This window comes from Equus caballus, chromosome 21, assembly GCF_041296265.1.
Source record: "Equus caballus isolate H_3958 breed thoroughbred chromosome 21, TB-T2T, whole genome shotgun sequence".
Classification (NCBI taxonomy): domain Eukaryota; kingdom Metazoa; phylum Chordata; class Mammalia; order Perissodactyla; family Equidae; genus Equus; species Equus caballus.
In genome coordinates this window covers 26573918-26600438 of record NC_091704.1, presented here as the reverse complement: position 1 = coordinate 26600438, position 26521 = coordinate 26573918, and the positions used below count along the sequence as shown (strand labels likewise).

The window sequence follows — 26521 nt, the reverse complement described above, 5'->3', positions numbered from 1 at the left end:
CATGGATCGTTTGTTCTCAGACTTTGTTATCTCGCAGCTTCTCACACTAGAGCGCTTTGGTAGAGTGTTCAGATTTTGTTTAACCTCTCTACTAGATAAAGATTTTACTTTTTCATTCTTTCATTTACTTGCTCACTCAACAAATTTGAGCAAGTGTCATACGCCAGGCACTGTTTTAGGTACTTCTAAGTACCACCAGGATCTTAACAGTCCTTCCTTCAAGGGACAACCACGTTACTGTTTCTTTGTATGATGGAATAAACTCTAACGCAGTATCTGCATGTTAGACTGTCTCGGGTCCTCTCTTAAAGAGATATTTGAGCTTTGCCACTCATGTTTTGAGGATTTGGGGGTACAATATTGTAAACACTTTTCTTGACCATTATGAGTAAAGAGTCTGTGGTATTTTGGTTAATCAAATACTAATAGGTATTTCTAGTTGAAGGAACTCCAGATGAACTTTTAACAATAATTGTGCAAATAACAACGTTGGCGTGTTTTCCGTTGTATTGCATTATAAGAAGGTTGACTTTCAACAACAGGCTTTCTTTTCCCGGTAAATAACTTATTCTGTAAGAGTAGCAAGGGGATATTAATGATGAGGCTCCCCAGCCTTTAAGCCACACATGGCCACGTGGCCTTAAGTTCCTGGAGAAAAGTCGCAAAAGCCTGTCAGTTGGCTCATGCTGATCTGTGATTTCTGAGCTCTCAGTGGAGCCTTTAGTTCTGTTTAGCAGCCCTACTACTCATCTTGAACTGTTTGCTTTTTCATTTCCTATAGCTGTTCTAGATCTTTTACTACCATTCTTCTTCCAACTTCTAGCAAATTGAGTTCAACAGGAGTCCCTTTATTCTATGAGTTCTTAGAGCTGTTACCATTCTGCTGTGTTTTCTGAATCTCCAAAAGGGTACTGCTTTATGTAACTTAATCCAAACTTATATGACTTTAGACACCTCTCCCCCCTTTGATGAATACCTGTTAACATACATAGAACACAGTTTGGGAAATGGGAGTCTGTACTGTTTCTCATCTTAATTATTTCTGAATCCAACTCTGATCTGACTTCTTAGCTATCAACTGCCCTATAATCCAGTGACTTCTCAGAACTGGAACCCTTGTAATATTCTTGGAAGCTTCCCTGGAGACTTGTACATTGCCTACTACCATGTTAGGGGATTAGGGAAGTGGTTGCTGAGTGGTGTAGCCACTCATGTTCATAGTATTTAATGGGTAGTAAGGGAAAGAAGATAAGTGAAGGCAGATGAGGTGATCCATTTGTTTCATTTCATTTTCAGTGGGCTTTCTTTTCTGTTTCTATATTATTCTTTATTTTACAAAGTTTGCATAGATAAACTTCATCTATATTTATTCAATCTGAGATTTTGTTTAGATTAGGTGTATATTTTAGATATAGAACACACAAAAAAGATATGCCTTAAGATCTCAGTTATAGGCAGGTGGTTAACAATTAGGTAAAAATTAAATGTTTACTTGCTTTTATGTTGAACTTCAAATCTTTAAAAAATTTTCCCCACGTGCCTGTGACATAGATGTGACTGAGCTGTAGCAGCATTTATCCTTTCTCTCTCCTCTTCCCTGAGTCATAGCTTCCAAGTCATTTGAGATGACCATTGCTTCACCTCTGTAGCAGCCACGGCAGGTCAGAGATCTTGTGTGAGTGAGTGTGGCAATCACCATCTTTCATCTTGTCGTGGGTAGCTCTCCGTTACTGCTGCCTACCTCCATAATTTTTTAGAAATCATGTAATATAGTCTATTTCCCTTATTTAATACATGAGAAAGGAAGAGAGAACAAGAAAATATTAAGCAACTTGCCCATGGAGCTAACATTTAGATAATGGCTGAAATTAGAAGCAGGAGCCCAGTCTCACTCTGTCTGTCTTACCTTGTGCTGTAACCCATCTTCTCCTCTGGAATGCGGCTGAGCCGTAAGGACGGCTGAACATCCATGGGTTAAGGAGAGCCTGGGAGTGTCCTGTTGCCATAGTAGGCTGGGCCAATCAGTAGGGCAAAGCCACATTGCTGGCTGTCAGTGTTTGCACTTGGTGTGTGGTTATTACCAGGCTCCCAGAACATGCACTGGACACCATTTATGTGGTACATTCTTTGCTCAGGAAGACTTTGAGCACTTTTTCAATTTTAGTGAAAGCACTTTTTTTTCTTATAAGTAATTTATGTTCATTGTAGAAATTTTAGAAAAAAACATTTCTCCCAAACCAACCAAAACAAGGAAAATAAAAAATCATCTGTAATCACACTGCTCCAGGATGTGGTGGGAATGTCTTAGTAAGTTTCATACCCATTTGAGCAGATGAACTGTCTCTTTGTTTCTTTTTTATCCCTGCGTACTTAAGGAAAAAATGAACCACTTAGCCAAGGTATAAATACATTCACTCACTGTTCTTGAAGACGTCCACTGAGCAGAGCGGATTGTCTCAGCTGGGTCTCACAGACAGGGAGGTAGCGCTCCTCACAGCCCCGGCAGGGCTAGTGTGCTTTGGGATTCTGCGAAGAGGGCCGGAGCTCTGCCTTCACTCTGCCTGTCGGGCCATGAATTACTGAAAAGGAAAAGTTGTGGTCACTTTTTCTTCCATAACAAGAACTGCGAGTTTCCTTACTGTTGCATCCTACTTCCAATTAGTCTCCAGCTCAGTGACCAGCAGACTTGAGCTGTAAAAATAATTTACATACCTTGACATGGAAGGCAAACATTAAGGATAAAAAATGTGTTTTACCTTTAGTAAAGAGATCTTCAAAGGTAAGAGTGAAAAATTACCGTCACCGTGGCTAGAAGTTATTTTGAGACAAAATTAAGTCTTTTAAGTCCCATTCTTTTCTCTTCTGTTTGGAATCAAATCACTTTTTAAGAATGTACTACATAAAATGGCAACAAATTAAAAAAACTGGTAGTTGCATTAATTTGGAGGTATGACTATATTAGGATTACTGCAACAACAACAAATGGACCCTTGTCCATTATTGTAATAGGAATGCTAGCCTGCTTTTGGGAGCTTGGCATTTCCAACAGCGTGCGCACTCACGCTGATGGGCTAGGGTTTTAGTGCACATGTTGGAAATGCCAAGCTTCCAAGAGCATGTGACATTTCTCTTACAGTAGTGATGATGGCAGGCATTCCATAAAAGGAATGCTTGTGGGGGTTTGCATACATTGTCAGTTGTAATCCTTACAGCAGTCCTACAAGATAGGTATTATTAATAATCCCTTTCTATAGATGAGAAAATTGAGGCTAAGCTACTTGTCTAAGGTCCTATAACTGAGATGTGTTGAAGTTAGAAGGAAAACTGATCTTGTCGTATACAGAGTACACTTTGCCTCAGGCAAAAGATGTGTTGCTGAAATAGTTGCCAGTATCTTTTTTCATTAATTGGATTGTTTTGAATACACAAAGAACCCTCAATTATGAGGAATCCCATGGGACATTGTAAAACAGTCTCTTTGTAAAAGTACTCTCTGATTAATCATTTTTTAAATTTCTGTATTTTAATTTAGATTTTTAATGAACATTTTACTTAAAATAGGAGGATATAGCTATAAGTATTAACGATTGGGATAGTTATACGTTTTTGCTATTCTAATTTTTTTTCATTTATTTTTCTTTCTCAATGCTCAGACCAGTTTAATATATCATGTCTGACTTTCTGGAATAGGGAGTATTTAGGTTACATAAACGCTAGAAATTGTATACATTCTTTATATCACAAGTTATATATTCTTTACTGTTCTGTTTACTATGTTTACTTAAATATATTTTGACTAGAAATCCTTGTTTAGACTGTCATTCTAATCCTCTAGGTCAGTGGTCCCTCGACCAGCAGCAGCAGCGGCAGCAGCATCTGGGACAGTGGGGTGGGGCCAGCAGTCTGTGTTAGGAGTACGTCCTCCGGGTGATTCTCATGTACATTCCAGCTTGAGAAGCACCGATCTATATAGTCCACATACCAAGAGTGTAAGAGGTTTGTGCGTTCTTTAATCTAACAAATGCTTCTTGACTGTTTCCTCCAGGACAGTCCTCTGGGATGGGGATGGCACAGACCTCTGCTTCCAGCTTAACTCACAGTATAAGAGAGGAGTGCACTCTTAGAAATAGTCTTTAGTTAAGTTTAAAGTATCCTGGGCTTGGGGCCAAAGCGTTTAGTTGTTTGTGACTTCTACAGCGCAGGGTGGGCTTTGCTTGGAACAGCCCCATGAGTTCCTTCATTTGACATAGTTACATGGACCTGGCCCGTCCCAAGAGCTGTGATGAGATAAAAGACTGTGCCCTGCCTCCAGGGGTCCTGGAACTTAGCAGTGTTTACTCAAGTGTCTGGATCTGGTAATTTGCCTCATCCTTTTAATCATTTATGCGTTGATGTGGAAAGATTTTATTTGTACAAGTTTATCATTTGGATTTTAGAAAACCCATGTTCCTACCAGTCCTTCAAAGGCTGACTTCATACTGAGTGTGTCCTATCACTCCTTCTCTGAGAACCTCAGCATCTTCACCTGGAAAAAGGGGACTATGATGCCTACTTTGCAGGATGGTTGTGAGAAGTGAGTGTGTGAGAGCCTGGGCATGGGTAAGGCATTAGGAATCCCTTAGAGCCAAAATGTGGGGCTCCTGTTAGGGTTGAGGGGTCGGGCCAGAGCTCCAGGGTGTTGGTGGAGGAATTTGACTACTGAGGCCTGCATTCTCCCCTCCCGGGTCTGAGCACACTTTTCTCCTTACCTCTTGGCCTTGGTAGACAGAATTATTCTCCAGAGTTTCTCCTTCACCTTCCTTCCTAAAGCAGACAAGCATTTTTTTTTTTTTAAAGATTTTATTTTTTTCCTTTTTCTCCCCAAAGCCCCCCGGTACATAGTTGTGTATTCTTCGTTGTGGGTCCTTCTAGTTGTGGCATGGGACGCTGCCTCAGCGTGGTCTGATGAGCAGTGCCATGTCCGCGCCCAGGATTGGAACCAACGAAACACTGGGCCGCCTGCAGCGGAGCGCGCGAACTTAACCACTCGGCCACGGGGCCAGCCCCAGCAGACAAGCATTTTTGAAGGCTGTTTTGCTGTAAGCAACAACAAGAAGTAAACAGGTATAAAAGGATCTTCTCTCCCTTATGCCATTTAGACTGGGCCCTGGGAGGTAAGCCAAAGGTGTGTAGAGGGGCTAAGAGTTGGTGTTTGGGCACCAAAGGGCTCTAATAAACTTAATCTGCTCTTCAGAAGTTGAGGACCCAGGTGAGAGGCCAAGTGAGGGAGGGGAAGAGGAGGGAGCACTGAACTGTAGGGGCAGCACTGGGGGCTCTGTAGGCAGAACCTGGGAGCCCGGCTCGTCTGGCCGTTAAGAAGGGCAGAAGGCTGGAGCTGCTTCGCTTTATTCGAAAAGGTTGGCATCAGAAAAGTGGAATTTAAAAGATGCGGCAAATAATTTAAGTTCCTAAGCACTTTGTGTCTGTACAGCTGTGCAAGGAACTCAAATTCTGCCTAATTTGTTTATCACCCCTCTGGCTGCCCACCCAGAATATGAGGCTGGGCAGTAGTTATTCCCCTCAGATACACATGTTACAGTACAGAAATACATTCTGGAAAATTACTTGATGGTAATCGTGGTGGTAGGGGGAACCCTGTAATTCAGAATTTGGGATGACATGGAGTGATGTGATTTTGTAAAAAAATGCAACCCGGACTCCCCTCAAACTAATGCTCCAGAAATGCTAGGTGCCCACTGCAGGTAGCTGAATTAGTGGGTGTCTTTTTTTTCAGAAATACTTTTAAATAACTATCTAATGCCATGGGTATACAACACAGTTATTCTGATCATAGGGATCCTTGTATGAAATGGAGTAAGAATCTACATTAACGAGAAATCAACACCGATACTGAACAGAATGCCGCTGGGAACTCTTGGTTGGGCCCATCCAGTGCATGCTCCGTAAATTTTTATGTTGTTTATATGGTCTGCTGTGGTTTACAGTCTGGTCTTTGCATTAATTTGCCATTGTCTTTCTCTCAAATATTAATGAAGTGTAGGAGTGATTCTATTCCAAATAGGCGTTTTTAAGGTGGACTTGAAAATAAAGCTTTTCCTTTAAAAAATAATTTTTCTCAGAGACGGAGACTGCTTCATTAGTGATTGCTGGCAAAATCTCCTAATGTCTTTCTATAAGCTGTTTAAACTGAGTATTAGAAATTAGGGCTGGAGGATTTAATTAGCTAGCTCACAGGATGCAGTCTCTTTTAATTTAGGATTTCCCTTTGAGAAAATTATGTAGTTGAAGAAGGAATATCATATTTTAGACAAGCTGGTTTTGGAGTTGAGTTTATTGCCTCCATCTTGGGCCCTTAGTGTGTCTGTACTGCTGATCTGGAAATTGTGCTTGATTTGAATTAAAACTTTTTGTTAGATTGCAACATGGCGAGTTGGACGGTGTGCAGTAGTTCTCAGAGCTAGGAAAGGTAAAGTTAGGTTTTTGGAGGCAATGATTAACCCATCTCTTTTACCAGGGACACATAATCAGGTATTAGTTACTACAGATTTAGCCAATGCAGTGGGTTTAGTTAAGCAATGAATACTTTGTCATGAGAGTGTTAAATGTTAACACTTTTGCATTTTTAGCCTCGGCTTTAAAAAAATACAAAAAACCTCTCAGAACCCTTGCCGCCCTTTCAGCCATAACATTACATTACCTTGGTTTCTGCCTTTAATTTCCCTGGGGGTTCTTTTTATTTAGGAAAAGGGTGAAAGATGTATTTGTGTGAGTACTACACCAGTGCTTCTGTTAAGTTCTTTTTCAACAAAGAATATGTTACTTGAGCGTCTCATGCACAGGGTGCATATTTTTCTGAAAAGAATGTGCCCTGAAAGCAGTAGTTTTTAGTGTGTATTAATTTCATGTCTACCAGTTTATTTTAGCTTAGAAATTTTTTAATGCTTTGAGTTGTAACCATTTTTCAGTTAATTGAGCACATACACATATATGCACAAAATGGCCAACCTTTAGAAATTCTTTTTAAAACAGTTGTCTTTCCAGTCTGATATTCTGAGTCTCCTTGTCTCTTTTAAAATGCAATTAAAATCTAACCTTAGATATGGAAAATCAGCTTTCAAGGAAAGCTTATTTTAGAATATCAGTGAAGAACTAAATATTAACTTTCTAGAAACCTTAATTAATTTGAATATGTGTTCATGTGTGAGAAATTCACCCCTTCAGTGTTTCTCTGCTGATTCTTATGAACTGCTGACCTCCTGTAAGATCCAAGTGCAGATAACGGCATTTCAAAGAGGATTTGGAGAAGAGGAATTATTTCTTCCATTTCTTAGCAGCACATTATAATAGTGGTTCTTCATCTTTCTGTTCTCTTAATTCTTGAGGACCCCACAGCCCTTTTGTATATGAGGATTATACCTATTCATATTTATTGTTTTTTTTTAAAGATTTTTAATTTTTTTCCTTTTTCTCCCCAAAGCCTCCCAGTACATAGTTGTGTATTCTTCGTTGTGGGTCCTTCTAGTTGTGGCATGTGGGACGCTGCCTCAGCGTGGTCTGATGAGCAGTGCCATGTCCGCGCCCAGGATTGGAACCAACGAAACACTGGGCCGCCCGCAGCGGAGCGCGCGAACTTAACCACTCGGCCACGGGGCCAGCCCCCGTATTTATTGTTTTTGAAATGAAAGCTGAGGAAGAATTAAAATATATTTATTAAATAACAGTAATAAATTTATTAACATAAATAACATACCTTTATAAAAAAAATAATTGTAGTTCCCAAAACAAAAAATATTTTAGCGACAAGGGTGGCCTTGTTTTACATTTTTGGAAATCTCTGTGGATGTCCCTGGACCAGACTTTGAGAATCACCCCATTATAAACTTTAGAAAGATATATAGTTACTCAAAAAAATCTCTCCTCTAATATTTTCTAGTTTTTCTGTGTTTGAAAGTAACACGCTTTCACTATATTCGCTGTTTGTGTGTTGGCAGAACTTAATAGGAAAATGGGGAGAGAGCTGGGTTGAGCCAGAGGCGTAAGTGACTGAAGTTTTTTGGTTTTGTCGTCAAACAGCATTGACCCTCCTAGTGTGCTCTCCTCAGCTCAGACGCTCTCAGTGGCCACGCGGAGTTTCCAAGCTCCCTCCCGAGTGAGTCCCCTCCCCCCAGGAGCTCAGTAGCATAGGAAAAGGAAGTGCTGTGGGTGAGGGAATGTCCCCCTCCCTTGTTTCTCCAGCTGGGAAGGGAAGGAAAGGGAAATAAAATTTAATGAGCACTTTTACTATGTGCCAGGTGCTTTACATATGTTATTTCATTCTAATCCCCAAAACAGTCCTAGGAGGTATTTCCAGCCACATTTTACACACGAATGGAGCAAGACTCAGAGAGGCTCCATAACACATCCAGAGCACACAGCATTTAAGTGACAGACCTGATCCGAATCCAAGTCTCTGTGTCCAAGGCCTGCACTGCGCTGTGCCTTGGTTTCGGCCTTTCTTGAGTTTCTGCAGATTGAGAATGTGATACTAACGTTTTCTTGGGCTCTTTGGTGACGTGGTAACACAATCTGACTGCCCTGTGGGGTTTGCTCTGCCAGGATTAATTTATCTGTGACAGATTGTTTTGTGAAGTCAAATACATTTATAAGAAAGGTTTATGTAGTTTCTTCAGTTTTAGTTCTGTGAAAATAAAACAGTTAATTACCCATGTTGTACCACAGAGTGCAGGATTACCTCTTTTTGTGTCCTTAGTTCTGTCATATAGAACAGCTAACTGTCCTAGAAGGAAATTTTGCATTTGCAATCCTAAAACAGCAGCTGGTCATCAGGGTTTGTCAGAACTTTAAAAGGCAAAATCCATTTCAGGAACATTATTTCGTTTCAAGTCATCTGGTACCTAAGAGAGAACACCAGCTGGGGATGGGGAGGAGAGGGTGGAGGAGAGATGTTTTAGAGCCGTCTAGGGATTTTTGAGGGAGGAATATTCTTCCCGCTTCTCCTCTGGGTGCTCTGGTATGTTTTAGGACCCACAGAGAGTGAGTTGGTGCAGTTTCAAAAAACGTTTCTCAAATTGGAGAGGCCAAAATAGATGACTACACAGTGCTAAAGTAAGGCTTGATGGAGTTCCTCCATACTGACTCAGCATCTCATAGACTCAAAAATTAATATGCCAGCCGTCCCTCACATGTGTGTGTGTAATTCTCCTGTGTTTAAAGGAAAGCCTCTCACCTCTAGTGACACCGACCATCTCAACCTAAAAGTAAGGGGGAGAAACCAAACAGGTTTCCGAGTATTAAATAGCTGCCACAAGGTTAGTCAGATTGGAGGTGCAGCTGACCCAAGGGCACAGAATTTTCTATGAGAAAGGCTAGCGGTCTAGGAGCGGAGTAATGGTGCTAGCTGATAGTGGAGCAGAGCCCACGGCAAGAATACAGCCGCTGCAGTCCTCTGTTATGGGGAGGGCTGCCCCGCTCACTTGGGAGCACCCTAAATGGTGAGCTGATTAGCATGGCTTAGAAATATTTCCAACAAAAATGGTTGGAACTTTTAAAGGATTTTGGGTGCTTGAAAGATAATCCAGAATTACTTGGAAAATGAACATTCATGAAATGCCTTAATCTTTGATGGTAGCATATTAATGAAGTGTTCCTTTATGACACATATATACTTTATTTGTGCCCTCACCTATCTCTTGAATTAACTTGTTTTGAAGGTCACAATATAGTTAGCTTTTTAAAAAACTTTATGAGAATAGTAAATGTTCAATGTAATGAAGTTGGATAATATGTGGATTTTCCCCCAGCATAATTGTGTGCTCTCAGGATTCAGTATACTTAATTCCTTCTGACTTGTCCTGCTCATATGAATGAAGAAAGTCATTTTTGTAGACGTGTTTGAGGGCTTCAGCAGTTTTCCTAAGGCCTTCTTCTTTGATAGTTGTCAGTCTCTTTTGAAGCAACTGTTACGTTACCGCCTTACAGACTACTTAAATACTAACTAGTGTAACTCTTTTTTTATAAGTGGTCCAGCCCAATGAGTCCTGGATCTTTCCTTCTCTCTCTCTCTCTTTTTTTTTTTGAGGAAGATTAGCCCTGAGCTAATAACTACTGCCACTCCTCCTCTTTTTTTGCTGAGGAAGACTGGCACTGTGCTAACATCCATGCCCATCTTCCTCTACTTTATATGTGGGACACCTACCACAGCACGGCTTACCAAGCGGTGCCATGTCCGCACCTGGGATCCAAACTGGCGAACCCCAGGCCCGAAGTGGAATGTGCAAACTTAACCGCTGCGCCACCAGACCAGCCCCCCTTCTCTCTTTTTTTGTTTTTTTAAGGTGTGCTTTTTTGGTGAGGAAGATTGACCCTGAGCTAACATCTGTTGCCAATCTTCCTCTTTTTTTTTTTTCCCTCCCCAAAGCCCCAGTACATAGTTGTATATCCTAGTTGTAAGTCATTCTCGTTCTTCTATGTGGGATGCTGCCGCAGCATGATGACCAGATGAGCTGTGTGTATGTCCACGCTCAGGATCTGAACCGGCCAACCCTGGGCCGCTGAAGTGGAGTGCGCAAACTTCACCACTCGGCCATGGGGCAGCCTCTAGTTTTTGGATCCTCAGTTGTCTTGGCTTTGCCTGTGATTGGAGAAGCTCTCCGATATCCCTTTTGTGGAGAGACAAAGACGTTGACTTGGCAGGCAAGGAGAGATGTGATAGTGTTAAGCTGGGATAGATTGATTTTATAAATGGTCAGTTAGTGATAACTATTTTGCTATAGGGATAACTGGTTTCTTTGTACACATATATATGTGACAAGTGGAAAACCAAGATCCCTTGTGCTAAATGTACAGAATATATTTGAGAACTTTCTGGACTCTTTTTTATGATCCATTGTGGTTTTTTGGTCTTAATCTGTGCCTGTCCCATAGATTTTTAATTTTTGTGGGTTTATAATGCATCCTGGTTATATTATAAAGCAAGACTGCCCTTATTAGTCTTCATTTTTGAAATTTTTTTGGATGTTTACTTTTTATGTGACTTTTTCCTCATGGGAAAATACATAAACAATTTTTTTAAATATGATTACATTTACTATGAATATTTTCTTTAATTGTGGTTTTCCAAAAAACTTCTTGACCAAAAGAGCTAAAGGAGACCGGACTATGCATTCTGAAACAGTACTCTCTGTAGGAGAAATGTAAGGGTTATCGTATTACAATTCTCACACTGTGAAACAATAATAGTACTTGTTTTTGGGGGATGCTCTTTTTAAATTGATTAATTTGGTAAAAATTATTACAACACTTTTCTCTTCCCACAAATTCTTGCTGAATGTGAATTATAAGATGAAATTATATTACTCTGAAAGATTTCTTGTAAGTTGAATAGTGTGTCTTCCAACTCTCTGACGTGATTTTCCTCCCTTGAAGGAGACAATAAATGGAGTTCAGATGCCCCACATGTGAACTCCAGGCATCATCTGGCTGTCATTCTCATGTCACATCTCTGTAGCTCCATGTGTAGCCCCTCCCAGAATTCCCATGTGGTAAAGATCCTTCTCTTTGTGAATGAAGGGGGACTCGAAGATATAGTGGCCTGCTTGATGAATTTTACTCAAGTAGCACAGATAGTGGAAGGCTGAGAGAGAGCCCAAGTCTTCATTTTGTAGCATTCAAATTTCTGTCAGACACTCAAAATCCTGAGGTAAATCCATGTCCTAGAGATTCCCAAAGGGTTTAAAGTTTATCTCTGGTCTCTGTATGTGGCTTTCAGAGAGGGAAGGTGGAACTGAATGGGTATGCCAAAAAATATTTAGGATAACCTTCCCACATGTTTAGGATTTGACCTCTGATCAAACAGGCCAGGACTGACTGGTGGCGGTGGGAAGCAGTTTTCGGTTGGCTGTAAACTGTAGTTAGAGCTATCCAAGGAGGAATTGTCGCCTGTGGGGGTTTGTGTCTCATCTCTGGACCGTTATAAGTAGCAGCCAAATGGCCATTATTCAGGGAGGTTTTGGAGGATCCCTGTGTGGTTCTAGGTTTAAGCTACAAGGCCTCTAAGGCCCCTTGCCACTTGGTGATTTTGTGCACCCGTGTGTGTGAGCGTGTTTAAAACCTTACCTCTGTACAGCCTTGCTCTGTATGATAGGTAAGAAACTAGCCATGTGAGCTACTTGACTGTGGTGTGTATGAGATTTGGTGGGCTTTGCCGTTCTACCAGCAGATACTGCTCAGAGACGTTGTTACACTGGGGCATATGTTATGCATGCTACAGAAACGATTATTAAATAAAAAGATTTCTCTGATCAATGCTTGTGAAAGGAGCTCCCCTCAGAGTCGCAGTGTTGGTTGGAGGAGGCTAGAGGCTGCCTGGAATAAAGGTGGGAGGAAGGGGGGAGTTTGTTGAGAAGAAAGCTGAGCTGGCCTATTCTACTTAAAAAAGTTAAAAAAGAAGAAGAAGAAAACCACTGATCTAGGGGATTTTTGTCAGGTATACCACAGTTTCAGAATATTGATGGTTTATTAGTGCTGTGATCTGACAACTTCCTATAGGTATGATGGTGGTAAATACTGCAATAAGTGTTTTCATACGGCTGTGTAAAATACTTGAGCATGTCTGTTGAATACCATTTATTTTGTACCTCTAAGGTGTGAGGGGGAGGGAGGTTTGAGTGGCCTGAATGTTTTTACTTGAAAGTAAAAGCTGTCATATCTTTTTCTTGCTGCTGTCAAGTATTCCACATTTCACAGAATGAGAATACTTCATAGCTTCTGAATGCAGAAGCTCAACTCTCTCCTCCCTCTCTTTCATGTAGGTTTCCACTTGAGCGGCACAGTGACAGAACCTGCAATACAATCGGAGCCAGAAACTGTTTGCAACGTGGCCATCAGCTTTGATCGTTGCAAGATTACCTCAGTGACCTGCAGCTGTGGAAACAAGGACATATTTTATTGTGCCCATGTTGTGGCACTGTCTTTATACCGCATCCGCAAGCCAGATCAGGTCAAACTGCATCTTCCCATTTCCGAGACTCTCTTTCAAATGAATAGAGACCAACTACAAAAGTTTGTACAGTATTTGATCACAGTGCACCACACAGAAGTTTTGCCAACTGCTCAAAAATTAGCAGATGAAATTCTTTCCCAGAATTCAGAAATCAACCAAGTTCATGGTGAGTAGAATTCATTCTGTAGATTTCTTCTCTGGGTTCTTTTTTGTTTATAGATTCAATTCTGCTGCATAAAAGTGAATTAAATGTGAATTAGGTCGTCAGCATTGCTCTCAGGCAGTTGAGAGAGACTTTTAAGTTTAGTTTGCATCCTGAAACATCCATTTTGAAGTAATTTGTGCATCCCACTAGATACCAAGCCTTTCATGCTCAGAAAAATCTCTCATTTGTTATAGCTTGGCTCTTATACTTTGACATTTGGTAAAATTTCATCAAATGCCAGATAGTAGTTATGGAACACTTAGTCATTTAATTCAGCCTTGTCAGCTGTTATCAGTAAACTGACTTAATGCATACTCAGAACTTTTGTTCATTTTCTTTTAAATTTTTTTTTCCCAAGGCAGGAAGTTTCTGACAGGATGCCTCATATTAAGAAAATAAATTATTAGAAAAATATTACAGCTTGTTTAGAGAGAGTTTAGGATATGAGTGTCATTGAGTATAAGAAATCTCCAAAAGAGTTTCTTTTAAGTCTTTTATACGTTGAAGATCTTATCTCATTTATTTGTAAACACATTTATCAACTTTTTATTTTGTGCATTCAAATATGTTGACTCACAAGAATATATGGGCGACTTTTCAGAAATAACACCCACAACCTATTTCATATAGTACATTAATATAAGATAAATAATATTGCTAAATATAGGTTGATGTACTTTTAAAACAGTTAGACATAATTTTTAAAATATTTAAAAACATGTTGAGGGGCCAGCCTGGTGGTGCAGCAGTTAAGTGTGCACGTTCCACTTCTCCAGGGCCTGGGGTTCGCCGGTTCGGATCCCAGGTACAAACATGGCACTGCTTGGCACGCCATGCTGTGGTAGGCATCCCACATATAAAGTAGAGGAAGATGGGCACAATGTTAGCTCAGGGCCAGGCTTCCTCAGCAAAAAGAGGAGGATTGGCAGCAGATGTTAGCTCAGGGCTAATCTTCCTCAAAAAAAAAAAAAGCATGTTGAAGAATGTAACAGTCTTGACTAAGCAGTTCAGGGACCTGACCTTTTTGCTTTCTTTAGTTATACTGATTTGAGATACAGGACCTGTCAGTCACTCAGCCCTATTCTGTTAGGTTTTCCTCAAAGTCATTATTGATATAGCAGATACGAACATTTAAGGAAAGCAGTTTGAGATCATTTCTTAGAAACTTTCAAAATTGTGAGAGAGAACCTGCAGAAAAGAATGTGAATGTGCAGGTTAACAAAGGGAACCAACATCCTGCCCAAGAAATAGACCACCCTCAGCACTTGAGACGGTTCCATGTGCCTCCTGCTAGTCACAGGCTCCTTTCTCTTCCCCATGGTAACCACTGCCTGATTTTTATGGTAATCACTTCTTTGATGGTTTGTGTTTTGTTATTGACATCGTTAAACGCTGGCTTAGTTTTATCTGATTTTAAACTTTATATATTTGACTTCTTTCACTCAAAATTACGTTTATAAGATTTACCCATACTGTCTCATGTACCAGTTTCATTGCCTTAGAGTAGCACTATGCAATAGAAATATAATGTGAGCCACACATGTAATTTAAAATATTCTAGTAGTGTCATTTAAAAAGAAACAAGTGGAGCCAGCTCCATGGCCTAGTGGTTAAGTTTGCCATGCTCCGCTTCGGCAGCCTGGGTTTACAGGTTTGCATCCCAGGTGCAGACCTACACTGCTCGTCAGCCATGCTGTGGCGGCGACCCACGTACAAAGTAGAGGAAGAGTGGCACAGATGTTAGTTCAGGGCTGATCTTCCTCAAGCAAAGAAAAAAAACCCCCAAAGACAAGTAAAATTAGTTTTAGTAATGTTTTATTTATCTCAATATATCCAAAATGTCAGTTCACTTAATAAGTACCACACTATTCATACCTATCAATTCAACAAAAATATTGATATGTTATACTTTTTTCCCTTGTATTAAGTCTTTGAAATCTGGCACCTATTTTACACTTAGAGCACATCTCAAATCACACTATAGCCACATGGTGAGTGCTCAGTAGCCACATGTGGCTAGTCGAGACCATATTGGACGGCACAACTCTGGAGTAGTCTAGGTATGAGAACACCAGTATTTGTCCATTCCACTGTTGATGTCCATGCCACTTGTTTTGAATAGAGCTGCTGTGAACATTCTTTCACAAGTCTCCTTGTTCTGTAAGATACTTTTAACGTGCTTTTTATGTCAGAGGAAAATCCACAGAGCCATGTTTTCTCTGGTGTTCCCCATACCAGGCTCAACTTTATTACAGTAGCTGTCATAAGGTGTGTAAAGCATTCTACTTGATAGAGTCTGCCAGTGTTAAATAAGAGGACTGTAAACAGCTGTGCCCCAGAAGTATCTGGGACCCACCAGAGGCACATGCACCCAAGGACGTTTTCGAGTAGGCTCAGGCTCTGCCATCTGTCTCCATCTCATTGCCTTGTGAAAAATCAGCGCAGCTAATGATCATCTCAGAGATTTCTCAGGAGCCTATTTGTGGCTTTTTATTAAATTGTTTAGTGGAGGCAGAAGACTAGGATATACTATTTTTTCAAACTTTTATGCATTCTCTTTTTTTCCTTCTTTTTTCTTAATTCAGTTTAATCCGTTAGGGTCACTTTGTTCTCTGAGTTTTAGCGTAACCAGAGGTCCACATCAACAATCAGATGTTTGTTCTGCATTTGTCTTCCTTGTTTTGAAGGATAGCAGCCCCCAAAGTTTATCTAAAAGCTTTTAAAATCCATCTCCCTGTGCGAATAGTGGGACTAATGAAACACTGTAAACTAAAGTTGGATGTGAGAATGTATTCACGTGACGTTTTCTTTCTTTCAGAGTATCTAAAATTAGAAGAAAAAGATATCTAAGGAAATATCAAGGGCAGAATGCAGGTTGGCTTTAGACTATGTGATTTTCAAATAGCTTTTATATGAGAGCAGCTTCACGAGAGCCATGAGCGGGAGCAGTCTATTCCGCCAGCTTTCTCTCCATTTAACTTATCAGCCTGGAAATGGGCCAATTACATGAGCTGCCTTCCTGCCTTCCGTTCTACTGTGACAAGTGGTTAAAAAAAAAAAAAAAAGAGGTAGGAAGCAGGCCCTGACCTTAAGTGATGAGATGGGAAATCTGCTGCCTGGGGCTTATTTTAACTGTTAGATTGATGGCTTGGCGTAGGGGGTGGGATTAAAAATGTTTTGCAGTTATTTGACTACGTGGTCCCACCTGCCTCCAAACATCTGTACATAAAGCATTCCCTAATCTGTTTTTAAAGCAGTGCTTTGTTCTGTAGTTTTTTGGGTATATTTTTTCTTTGAGAAAAATGTCTTGAACATGAATATTGGGAACAGTGAAATTTTTCTCTAAGGAAAAGCATCACTTTTACTTTCCTAGATAAATAGGGTTAGAATGGGATTTAGATTTGATTATCTTAGTAGGTATCCTAAACAAAATGAGGTTTGGCTTATCCAAATCCTTTTTATAAGAAAGTCGTAATATAATTTATAAGTAAATACAAACTATGTTGATAACAATAGGTTTTTCCTTTTCCTTGTGAGTGATCCTAATGCTTCTTAAAATTCTATTGGTTGCTTTTCCTTATTATTTTGAAATATTTTATTTTTAAAAGAATTTTATCCTGAGGAATTAAAAGCTTTTTCAAGTCACATTGTTCCTCACAATTTCCTTGTAAACTAGGTATTGCATGTTTATAATTGTAATAGTTTCTACATGAAGAAACCGAGGAGAATGGGTTAGTGACTTAGCCAAGGTCACAGATTCAGTGAAGGTAGTTGGAATATAGACTTAGTCATCATAATAGTTCAGTCCTTCGCAGTAGCCTTTTTTACATTCCATCGTATTTTCCTAAAATTTCCCACAGAATTTTGATTAGATTATAAAATTAGCCACTGTATGCTGAATAGTGGCTGTACGATAGTTAATGTTAATGGCCCTCTAAGGAGATTGCCAGTTGTAGTTCTGCGTTTTTTTAAGCAAAATTGTTTGCTCTTGGTTTTATATTCGAATAAAACTTTCCAGCTTCCATATTCTGAAAAAAGAGGCTGATGTCTTTGCTAAGTACTTGTCTGGAAATTTACTGATTTCTAAGTGCTAACTCATCTCTTAGTTAATTTACCTCGGCCTTCACTGGTCCTTTATGCTTCCGATTAAAGGAGCTGTATTATAGATCGGTACACTGTAGCACAGGGACAGCACACTGAGCTTGAAATCTGGAGGCCTAGAGTCCAGTATGTCTCTGCTGTGTGACCTGGGATGAGATTCATTTTTCCTCATATTTAAAATGCTCATAATCTTCTCTAACAGTGTTGAAAGAATTTTAATGATATAATATATACATGTATGGTAATACTAATGAAAAGGTAACCAAGTTTACCTCATGTTGGGCGTCCGTTAGTACTCATAGTTAAAAAGAAGAGAGAAGAAACTAATTGGGGGGTGGATGATATTTGGAGGTCAGTTTGTCTTCCCCTGACTTTCTGGTACGTATTTCCTCTTCTGCTTCCTCTCTTGTGCTCGCTCTTCCTCTGAGCTCCCTATGTGCTAGCTTGTGCTGGGAAGACTACAACAAAGAGGGACAGACTGAGAGGAAGCTGTGACATTGGTCCTGACTTGGAACAGAGGGAAAGGGGAGTTATTTCAGTGGCGCTTTCACTCCCAGGAGTAGGCTGGACTCATCTCTCACTTCACTGCCGTGTACCCGGAGATGCCATCTCAGTCAGCCAGATGTAGAAGGGATATACAGTTATGCACCACATAATGATATTTTGATCAACAATGGACCACGTATGTGACAGTGGTCCCATAAGATTAGTACCATGTAGCCTACGTGTGTAGTAGGCTACACCATCTAGGTTTGTGTAAGTACACCCTATGATGTTCGCACAACGATGGAACTGTCTGATGACACGTTGCTCAGAACATATTCTGTCGTTAAGCAATGCATAACTGTATTCACATGTCAGATGAGCACTGACACATGATATCTACGATCTTTTCCACCTCTGGTCCTGTGCCTCTTTGGTGGTACTCCTGCAGAGGCACAGGAGGCGCCTAGGATCCGTACTGCAAAGGTGTACTTCCTGGAGTTCTGTCTAGGTCTGCATTTGTGTCTCCTTCTCCCATCAGACGTGTCAGTTGGTTTGAGCATGGTTCTTATAAAACCAACACCATAAATTCCGTTCATTCCTGCTTGTCCTGCTTAATTTAGCCTCTGAAAGTCTCTGTGTCCCAGCCCTTATATATCAGTCCATTCAGGCTCTCCCAGATATTACCAAACAAACAAGCAGACCTACTCAGCAGTCCCAGTTCATTGTATAGCTTATTTTTGCCTGATTGTAAGTTCCATCAGGACCGGACTATGACCTGTGTGTCTTTGTAGCCTCCTAAGAATAACACTTAAGACGTGATAGGCACTCACAGTTTGTTAAAGAGTGAGTCAATGCTGTCATTTTTCATTCTTTGGTAGTTCCATTCCATCTCTTCCTTTTGTTTCCCTGTGGCTGGTCATGTTCATTGTAATTGGGCTTGCATTAGCAACCGGTTTTTGTAAGTATCTTAGGGAGATAATTTGATTATTGCAAGCATATCTTTTCTGTTGTAGAACATTCTGGTGTTGACAGTTGGTGAAACAAAGGTATGATCTCCTGATGGTCAATATAATTAGCAAATATATTCTATAGGAGAGAATTAAAGTTGCTTGAACTATTTTATCCCAAAGTGCAGTCCTGTGAAACTTAGAAAAAAATAGGACTTCATGTTGGAAAATTTCTAATATAGAAGTCTATGAAGATAAGAAAAGTCCTCATTGGTTCCGCACTCCCAGCAGCTCCCTTATTCCCCCAAGGCATTCACTGCTGCTGGTGTGCTTTATATGCTTTGAGACAGTTTTCTTCATGCATACTTTTTTAATTTTTTAAAAAACAATTTAGAAAACATTTTTCTGCAGTTTTTTTTCCCTTAATACATCATAAGTATCTTTTTATGTTAGTGCCAATAGGCCTATTACTGTTTTAAATGTTGTATAGTATTCCATAGTATGGATATATTTAACCATCAACCTACTGAATGATTTTGAAGTTGTTTCCATTCTTTTCGTACTGTATGCAGTGTTGCTGTGACCATCCTGTGTGTGTGTGTGTGTGTGTGTATGAATTTGTACGTGTATTTTTGAATAGTAGATTCTTAGTAGTAGACATGTCAGAACAAGTGGTATATACATTTTGAGTTTTATAATTATTGCCAAATTTCCTTCCCAAAATTACCAGTTTCACCTTTAAGTTTTAACTAAAACTTGATGCTTCTGTAATATGATTTAAATGTTTTTTTTTTTAAATTACTATCATGTACAGGTGATACTATTTTTTCCTTCTCATCAAGAAACATTTCACTTTAGCAAAAGAGAAGTAATCTTGGAACTTATGTCTCTTAGTTTGGGGGAATCACATCTCTACCCCATGAGGAATTTGCTAGGGTAACACGGAGACAGCCAAGTTACTTTTAGTCCAGTACGCATCATCCTTTGTCTTTTGACCTCCAAATCTTGCCTTCCCTCACTCCCTATAGTTATCTCTGATACTACCCCAACTCACCTAATTTTTAAAAGATTGTTGCCAGCTACAATCAGTTTCCTCGCCAGCCCTCTCCTTTAACTGACCCTAAGTCTCTCCATGTGGGCCAGATGAGCTTATTCCCATCTCCCCACACATGGGCTTCTCATCCTTCCACTGTAAGACTATTCAGAGCATCTAAGAGCTTAGAGGTTCGACAGCCTCAGTTAGAATACTGGTCCCATTGCTTTCCAGCTGTTACTGGGGACAAGTCACTGAATCTCTTCAGGCCTCAGTTTTCTTCTTTGTAAAATGTGGACAATAAATAGTGCCAATTTCATAAGGTCGGGAGGGTTAAAGGAGGAAATATGAGTTGCTGTTACCACCATCATTGTGATGGAGCCATTGACATGAGTCTCTACAGGCAGTGGGAGATAGTTGAGGAAAATATTTGTGAACCGGGTTTTTAAAAACAGCTTTTAAAATAGCTTGAGCAAAGCATTCTTGAAGCTTGTCGACATTATAGATCTCTTTTAATAAATCTGAAGAGTTGGATTATGTAAAAATGAGACTTTATGAGAACTTTGCATTTAAATATTTATATTTGTGTACCAAGTAGTTGTTAATACATTTATTAGCGATGTAATGGAAAAAGACTTACTGTTATGCACTCTGTGTTTATATTCGGCGTTTTTTAATGAGCATTGGAGAATGTACAAATACTTAATTGCTTTTTATTCGTATAAAATACGCGATTATTTCTGTACATGAATAAGTATATTATTGAACTTATGAAGTAAATTAAATGATAATAAGAGAGGAGTAATAAAGTGAGATGAGAGGAAAATCATAGTGGAGGGCCGTAAACCCTGGCGGGCCGATTCAAGTTCTCTGAGGTATGTGCTGGTGACGGTGCTTCTTACTGCCTTGGCATCCAGCTGAAGGGAGGGTGGCTTGTTGAGGGAGCAGAGCCTGCTGCATGCCAGGGCTCCCTCTGTCATTGGCCCCCATGATCAAGAAAATGGGTTGTCCTCTCAAAGCTCCTGGAAGGGTCACCACGCTGAATCAGGGCAGTAGAATTACGTGGATTGACCACTGAGAAGAGAAGGTGATGGAGGATCTGTCTGTTTCACCTACCACAAAATTCTAAACTGAACTGAAGGCATTAGTCACTACCTTGAAATGAAAATTTTATTAAGAATAAAACTTACAGCTTTCTCATGTATATTTATTCAATGCACATTATTTATTTATTCATTTTTTAGAGATAGGCACCTCAGCTAACATCTGTTGCCAATCTTCTCTCTTTTTTTTTCCTCCTTCTTCTCCCCAAATCCCCCCAGTACATAGTTGTATATTCTGGTTGTAGGTCCTTCTGGTTGTGCTGTGTGGGACGCCGCCTCAGCATGGCTTGGTGAGCAGTGCCATGTCCGCACCCAGGATCTAAACTGGCAAAACCCTGGGCTGCCAAAGCGGAGTGCATGAACTTAACCACTCGGCCGTGGGGCTGGCCCCTCAGTGCACATTATTTTTCAGCGGTCTTGTAGTTCTTGTCCTGTCTAAAGAAAGAGTTTTGTTGAATCTGAATCCCCAAAATTTACCGCCTTGCCTCTTCCCTCTCGGTGTCAATGGTTGATGTCAGATTTTGCCTTCAGCTTCTAAGACAAATGTAGCAGTGCCCCGTAAGCCACAGACTCAGTGTTTCCTAGCTCTCAGCAGGCACTAAAACTGGAGGAGATGGCATTCTTCTATAGGTCCCTCAAAGAAGCTGAAGTAATCACCTCTTCAACGTAGGCATCTGCTGCCTGCATTCTGCCCACATAGACTGAATTTGACAATTTAATTTTAACAAAAAAGAACACCAGTACATAAATATAAATGGTTAAAGCATTGTTTGACAACAGTGTTACTAAAGCAGTTGGGTCACAGTTCAGAAGCCTTTCACTTCTTGCTGGTTTGAATTTGTTTTCCAGCACATTAAGAGGAGAAGAGAAAGCATTAAGTTCCCCATTAGAACACAAAGCTGTGGATAATTCCACATACCAAACATAGCATAAGCCAGTTGTGAATGTGTCTGAATAGCTCAGTTTAAAATTTGCAGAATTATTTGGTGTTGCCTAATGCTTACAGCGACTGTTTCCGTGACATGAGACAGATAGCTCATTCAGTGTGTCTTAAATGTGCTTCCTTCAGTACACTGGGAAGCATCTGCTTGCTGCTGCAGGACCCTGAATGCTTGTCAGTATGAAGATCCAGAATGTGCCACCATGTTTAACTTTATCTCCAAGTATAGAATTGTGTCTCTCACCCCCGCCCCATTTTTATCCCTGGCAAAGATTCTGATTCAGTAGGTCTGCAGTGGTGGCTAAGCATCTATTTTTCACAACGTGCCTCAGAAATTTTGATATACTCTTAATTTTGAGAACTGCTGGGGTAAGGGAGAGTATTGATATTGGGATAGATCAAAATTAAATCAGAACCAAATCAAGTAGCAGATGGGAAGGGAGATATGGACAGTGGTTCTTCATGTCCGTTAGTTTCCCGTTGCTCTCTTCCTGTGGTGTTACATAACCAAATAGGAGGGGAACTTGCATTCACACATCTCTAGCTGGAATGGGAGGCAGTTAAACTTTCACTCTCTTCAGCAGATAATTTCACTTTCCCTGAAGGCTTGAAACTTTGAAGAATTAAGCTTTGGTAGTAAAATGCTCGCAAAGATTAATTATACAGTTGTAAAAGTTATAGCATTTGTAATTATAAATATAAATAAGGATAAAAAATTTGATAGGTTTTAAAACACTTTAATGGACCATTTAATTTACATACACAGATTCTGATTCCTGCCCAACTTGGGGAACATCTAATAGCAAACCTATAAATAGGTGAATTATGTTTGTCCTTGCACACCTTTCTCAAAGCTAAATGCTGAGGGGTTTGTCTTTGATTATAGGCAGCCATTAACAAGTAGAAGCAAATTTTGCACATCTTTATTTTATACAAGGCTTAGTCAATACTTTGTACATGTAACTAAGACATATTAGGATTGAAATAGTTGAACTTCCGCTTTAAAGTTTAATAATTGGATTTACTCTTTTAGGGGGATTGTTATTGTTGTACATGTTTCATTTCCTGGTTTGTAATGTATAATATATATGTGTGTTATTCCTCAAATATTAAGTTATGTTTAGAGCAAATTTATGTTTTATTTATCAACTAGTTATCTTTGCATTCTTATAACTAAGTAAGGCTGTTTTCTGCGTAGCTACATGAGACAATTACTAATTTTTGTTACCTAACTTTTTATTCCTATGTTATAGAATTTTAGGGTTGAGGAAATGGAGGCCTGAGGAGCTTTAGTGATTTGCTGGAGGACACACGGTTTTTCCAAACTGTGCCAAGAACTTCAGTCTCCCGAATTCGAATCCAGAATTAGGAACCCCACACATCCTCTCAACTCGTGTAGTCTTTATTCCATGATTTGCAGGCAGATTTTATCTGTGGGCCATATTCTCTCCACAGTGCCTCCTTCCTCCCCCATACCCTCAATCAGTTCTTACACTAGCTTACCAAAAACAAACAAAAAACACAACCAAAAACAAGTGCAACTTGATTTTCTTAAAAATTTGAGAAACGTGTATTTATACATTTGCTATTGGATATCTCCCCAGCTGGACAAGAACAAAAATCTCTACATATGTAAATTAAATGATCCATTAAATAAATTTAAAAATCTATCATATTTAAAAAATGTATGATAGTGTTTTTAAATCAATTAGATTTTAAGGAAAAATGCATTGTGTAATTCAAGTCAAACGGAAGTGATTCCTGGAATATTCTTTCTAGCACTTATCTCTCTTAATATGAAAAAATAAGAGTTGAGTGTATCCTGAAGTTTGGGGAGAGTATCTGAATGTCAACCCCTTTGCCACTTTAAGGCAAAGAGAAGACTGAAATTTTTCCCAAACCAAATTCAGATCTACTTAAAATATTTAGATATTTCTGTGGCAAATGGAAACTCCAAGTCTCACAGGACTCTGACCTGAGCAGCCAAGGGTAGCATGCCTCCACCACACTATGGACAGTCAGTGCCCACGCACGTCCTGCCCAACAGCAGAGAACAACTAAAATCACAAAAGTTGGGAGAAGGAACTATTGTGAGGATAGAAACCAGATTTATTTAGCTCACTTCATCAGAAGGAACAGTGGGAGTGGATAATCAGTAGCTTGTCAGAGTTTTCCTTAAGAAAAGGATAAAGAGGAGGGACCTGTCAGATTTCCCAGGAGGATTTTGGCAAGATATTGGGAAGAACTTAAATATAATGTTGAGATCCTATCGTTTGGTTGTTTGGAAAGTCTCTTCTGATGCATTTAGGTAAAGAATCTATAGCTGTCTTTGTGCTTTTGTGTGTGTGTGTGTCTCTGTCTGTCTGTCTGTGTGTGTATCTTTGCTAGAATGGAGGTAATTGGCTGAATTTGGGGCTCTGAATCCCTGTAGAATACAGATATAGCCCCTGTAGTTAACTCTTCACGACATTCTGTGTCCTTAAACCTTCCCATACGAGAGAAGCGTGCTGACATGCCTGCAAACAGCCTAGTATCCTTCCTTAAATTTATCTTTGATTTAGGGTTGACAGCCCCTGCCTTAACGCGTCTAGGGTGCAACTTCAGTTCTAGGATCTATTCTTCAGCAGGGGAGAGAACCAGGAGACTGGATTTGGCAGTCCGGCTGTGGACAAGTCATAACCACTCTGAACCTCTTTCTCCTTCTGTATAGGGGCATCATGACGTCTACTCACCTCCAGGGGACATTGTGGGGAGATAATGAGATAACGTAGGAGAGGATGCTTTAACGGTGGTTCCTTTTTGATAGGAACCCTTTTCTCAGGGGAGGGGAGGATGTATCCATACCTTTCTCTCTTCCTCTTTTCCCCCCTTCCTCCTAATACTTGATTGCCTGATAGTGGCAAACACTGGCTAGGTGTTAGGAAGCAGTGGTGAGCAGGGCAGATATAATCCTTGCTCTCAGGGAGCTTAAACATCTACGTTGTTGCCTAGTCCCTGCTTGGAACAGCTTTCTCCCCTTTACTGCTGGAAGAGAGTCAATCTCTCCAGCTCTTCCCAGCAGGCCGCTCGTTCCCGTTGCCATCCTTGCTCGTTATCTTTTCCAGCCTTTAAATGTTGGCCTTCCTTAGGGCTCTGTCTTAGGTGCTCTTCTTACCCCATAGTGCCTCCCATAGTTTATCTAGCTCCCTACTTGAAACCCTCGCCCCTCTTCTTGGCTGTGTCAAAGGTCCTTCAAATTCACCACATCTGAAACTGAACTTGTGACCTAAGAGCTGCCTCTCCCACCCCCAAACCTGGTCCTGGCTGTGATGGTCTGTGTGTCAGTCATTTGTCCAGTATCTCATCTAGTTGTTTTCAGGAACCCATCTCTCTCTCAACCTTTTTTTTTTTTTTTTTCCAACGATTGGCACCTGAGTTAACAACTGTTGCCAATCTTCTTTTTTTTTCTTTCTGATTTTTCTCCCCAAATCCCCGCAGTATATAGTTATATATTTTTGTTGTGGTGGGAGGTGTCCTTCTAGTTGTAGTACGTGGGATGCCGCCTCAGCGTCGCCTGATGAGAGGTGCCACGTCCGCGCCCAGGATCTGAAACAGAGAAACCCTGGGCTGCTGTAGCGGAGCATGTGAACTTAACCACTCGGCCACGGGGCTGGCCCCTCTCTCGACCTCTTGATCTCCCATACCTCACATATCCACTTCTTTACCAGGTCCTGTTGCTTTTATTTCCTAAATTACTGTCAGATTCTCCATTTCTGTTCTCATGGCTGTTTTTGAAACTACCATCATTATCCTTTGTACACATCATCAAAAATCATCCTCACTGTTCTCCTCTTACATATTTTTGCTTCCCAGTCCATCCTCCACACTTTAGAGATTTTTTTTAGATACATAAATACTTTCATGTGGTTCCAAAATTGTAACAGTATGAAAAGGTATTCAGTGAAGAGCCTCCTTCCCTTATGTAACTAGGTTACTCATTCTGAACATCCTTCCAAGATATTGTATGCATATATAAAGAAATACTAAGACATAAGCTCTTTTTTAAACTTCGTTACTTACGTAAGAAGTGGTACACTATATGTACTTTTCTTCACCTTGATTTTTTTCAGTCAGCAGTGTATCTTGGATATCTTCTCCATTATAGTACATGGAGGCTCTCCACATGTATTTTTATGGCTGCATAGTATTCCATGGTAGGAACGTTGAAATGGATGCACTTCAGGACAAAACATCTTTGACTGTCTAGAGTTTTCCATTCTTCTACTTTGGTTAACCTTGTCATGAATTCCCAGTCATTACTCTTAGGGAAAAAAATTAAGCTCCTCACTTGCCAGGGCTCTCAGGGTTTGGTGCTTCTTCTGTTCTCCAGAGTTGTCTTGTATTGCTCTTCTCATTCTCTACTTTTGAGCTGTGTGGGCGTGGAACTATCTTTTATTTCCTCCATGCACCATGTTCCTTCCTGCCTGAGACCTCTGCATAAGCTCTGTCTCACATGCAGACGCGTTCGTTCCTTTTCCTGCCTTTAGTTAATTTCTCATCCACTTAAGGCAGATCTCAGCTCAAATTCCGTGTCCTTGAGGTATGCTTACCCTGGCAATCCAAGGCCAAGTCAGAGTTCTTTGATACAGTCTCTCCTGGCACCTTGTCCTCTTCTTTGAGCAGTTATTACCATTTATTGCTGTATTTTTATGTGTTTGATTATTAGA

At 40.2% G+C, this 26521-nt stretch overlaps 1 protein-coding gene across 1 annotated transcript in view; it reads left to right on the top strand.

Moving 5' to 3' along the window:
• The window catches only part of ZSWIM6 (zinc finger SWIM-type containing 6), a 185162-nt gene that overhangs the window by 101517 nt on the left and 57124 nt on the right, over positions 1–26521 (top strand). Inside the window, exon 2 of the mRNA XM_023625632.2 lies at positions 12810–13166. Within this exon, the coding sequence (XP_023481400.1) occupies positions 12810–13166 (357 nt within the window). The remainder of the gene's footprint in view (positions 1–12809; positions 13167–26521) is intronic.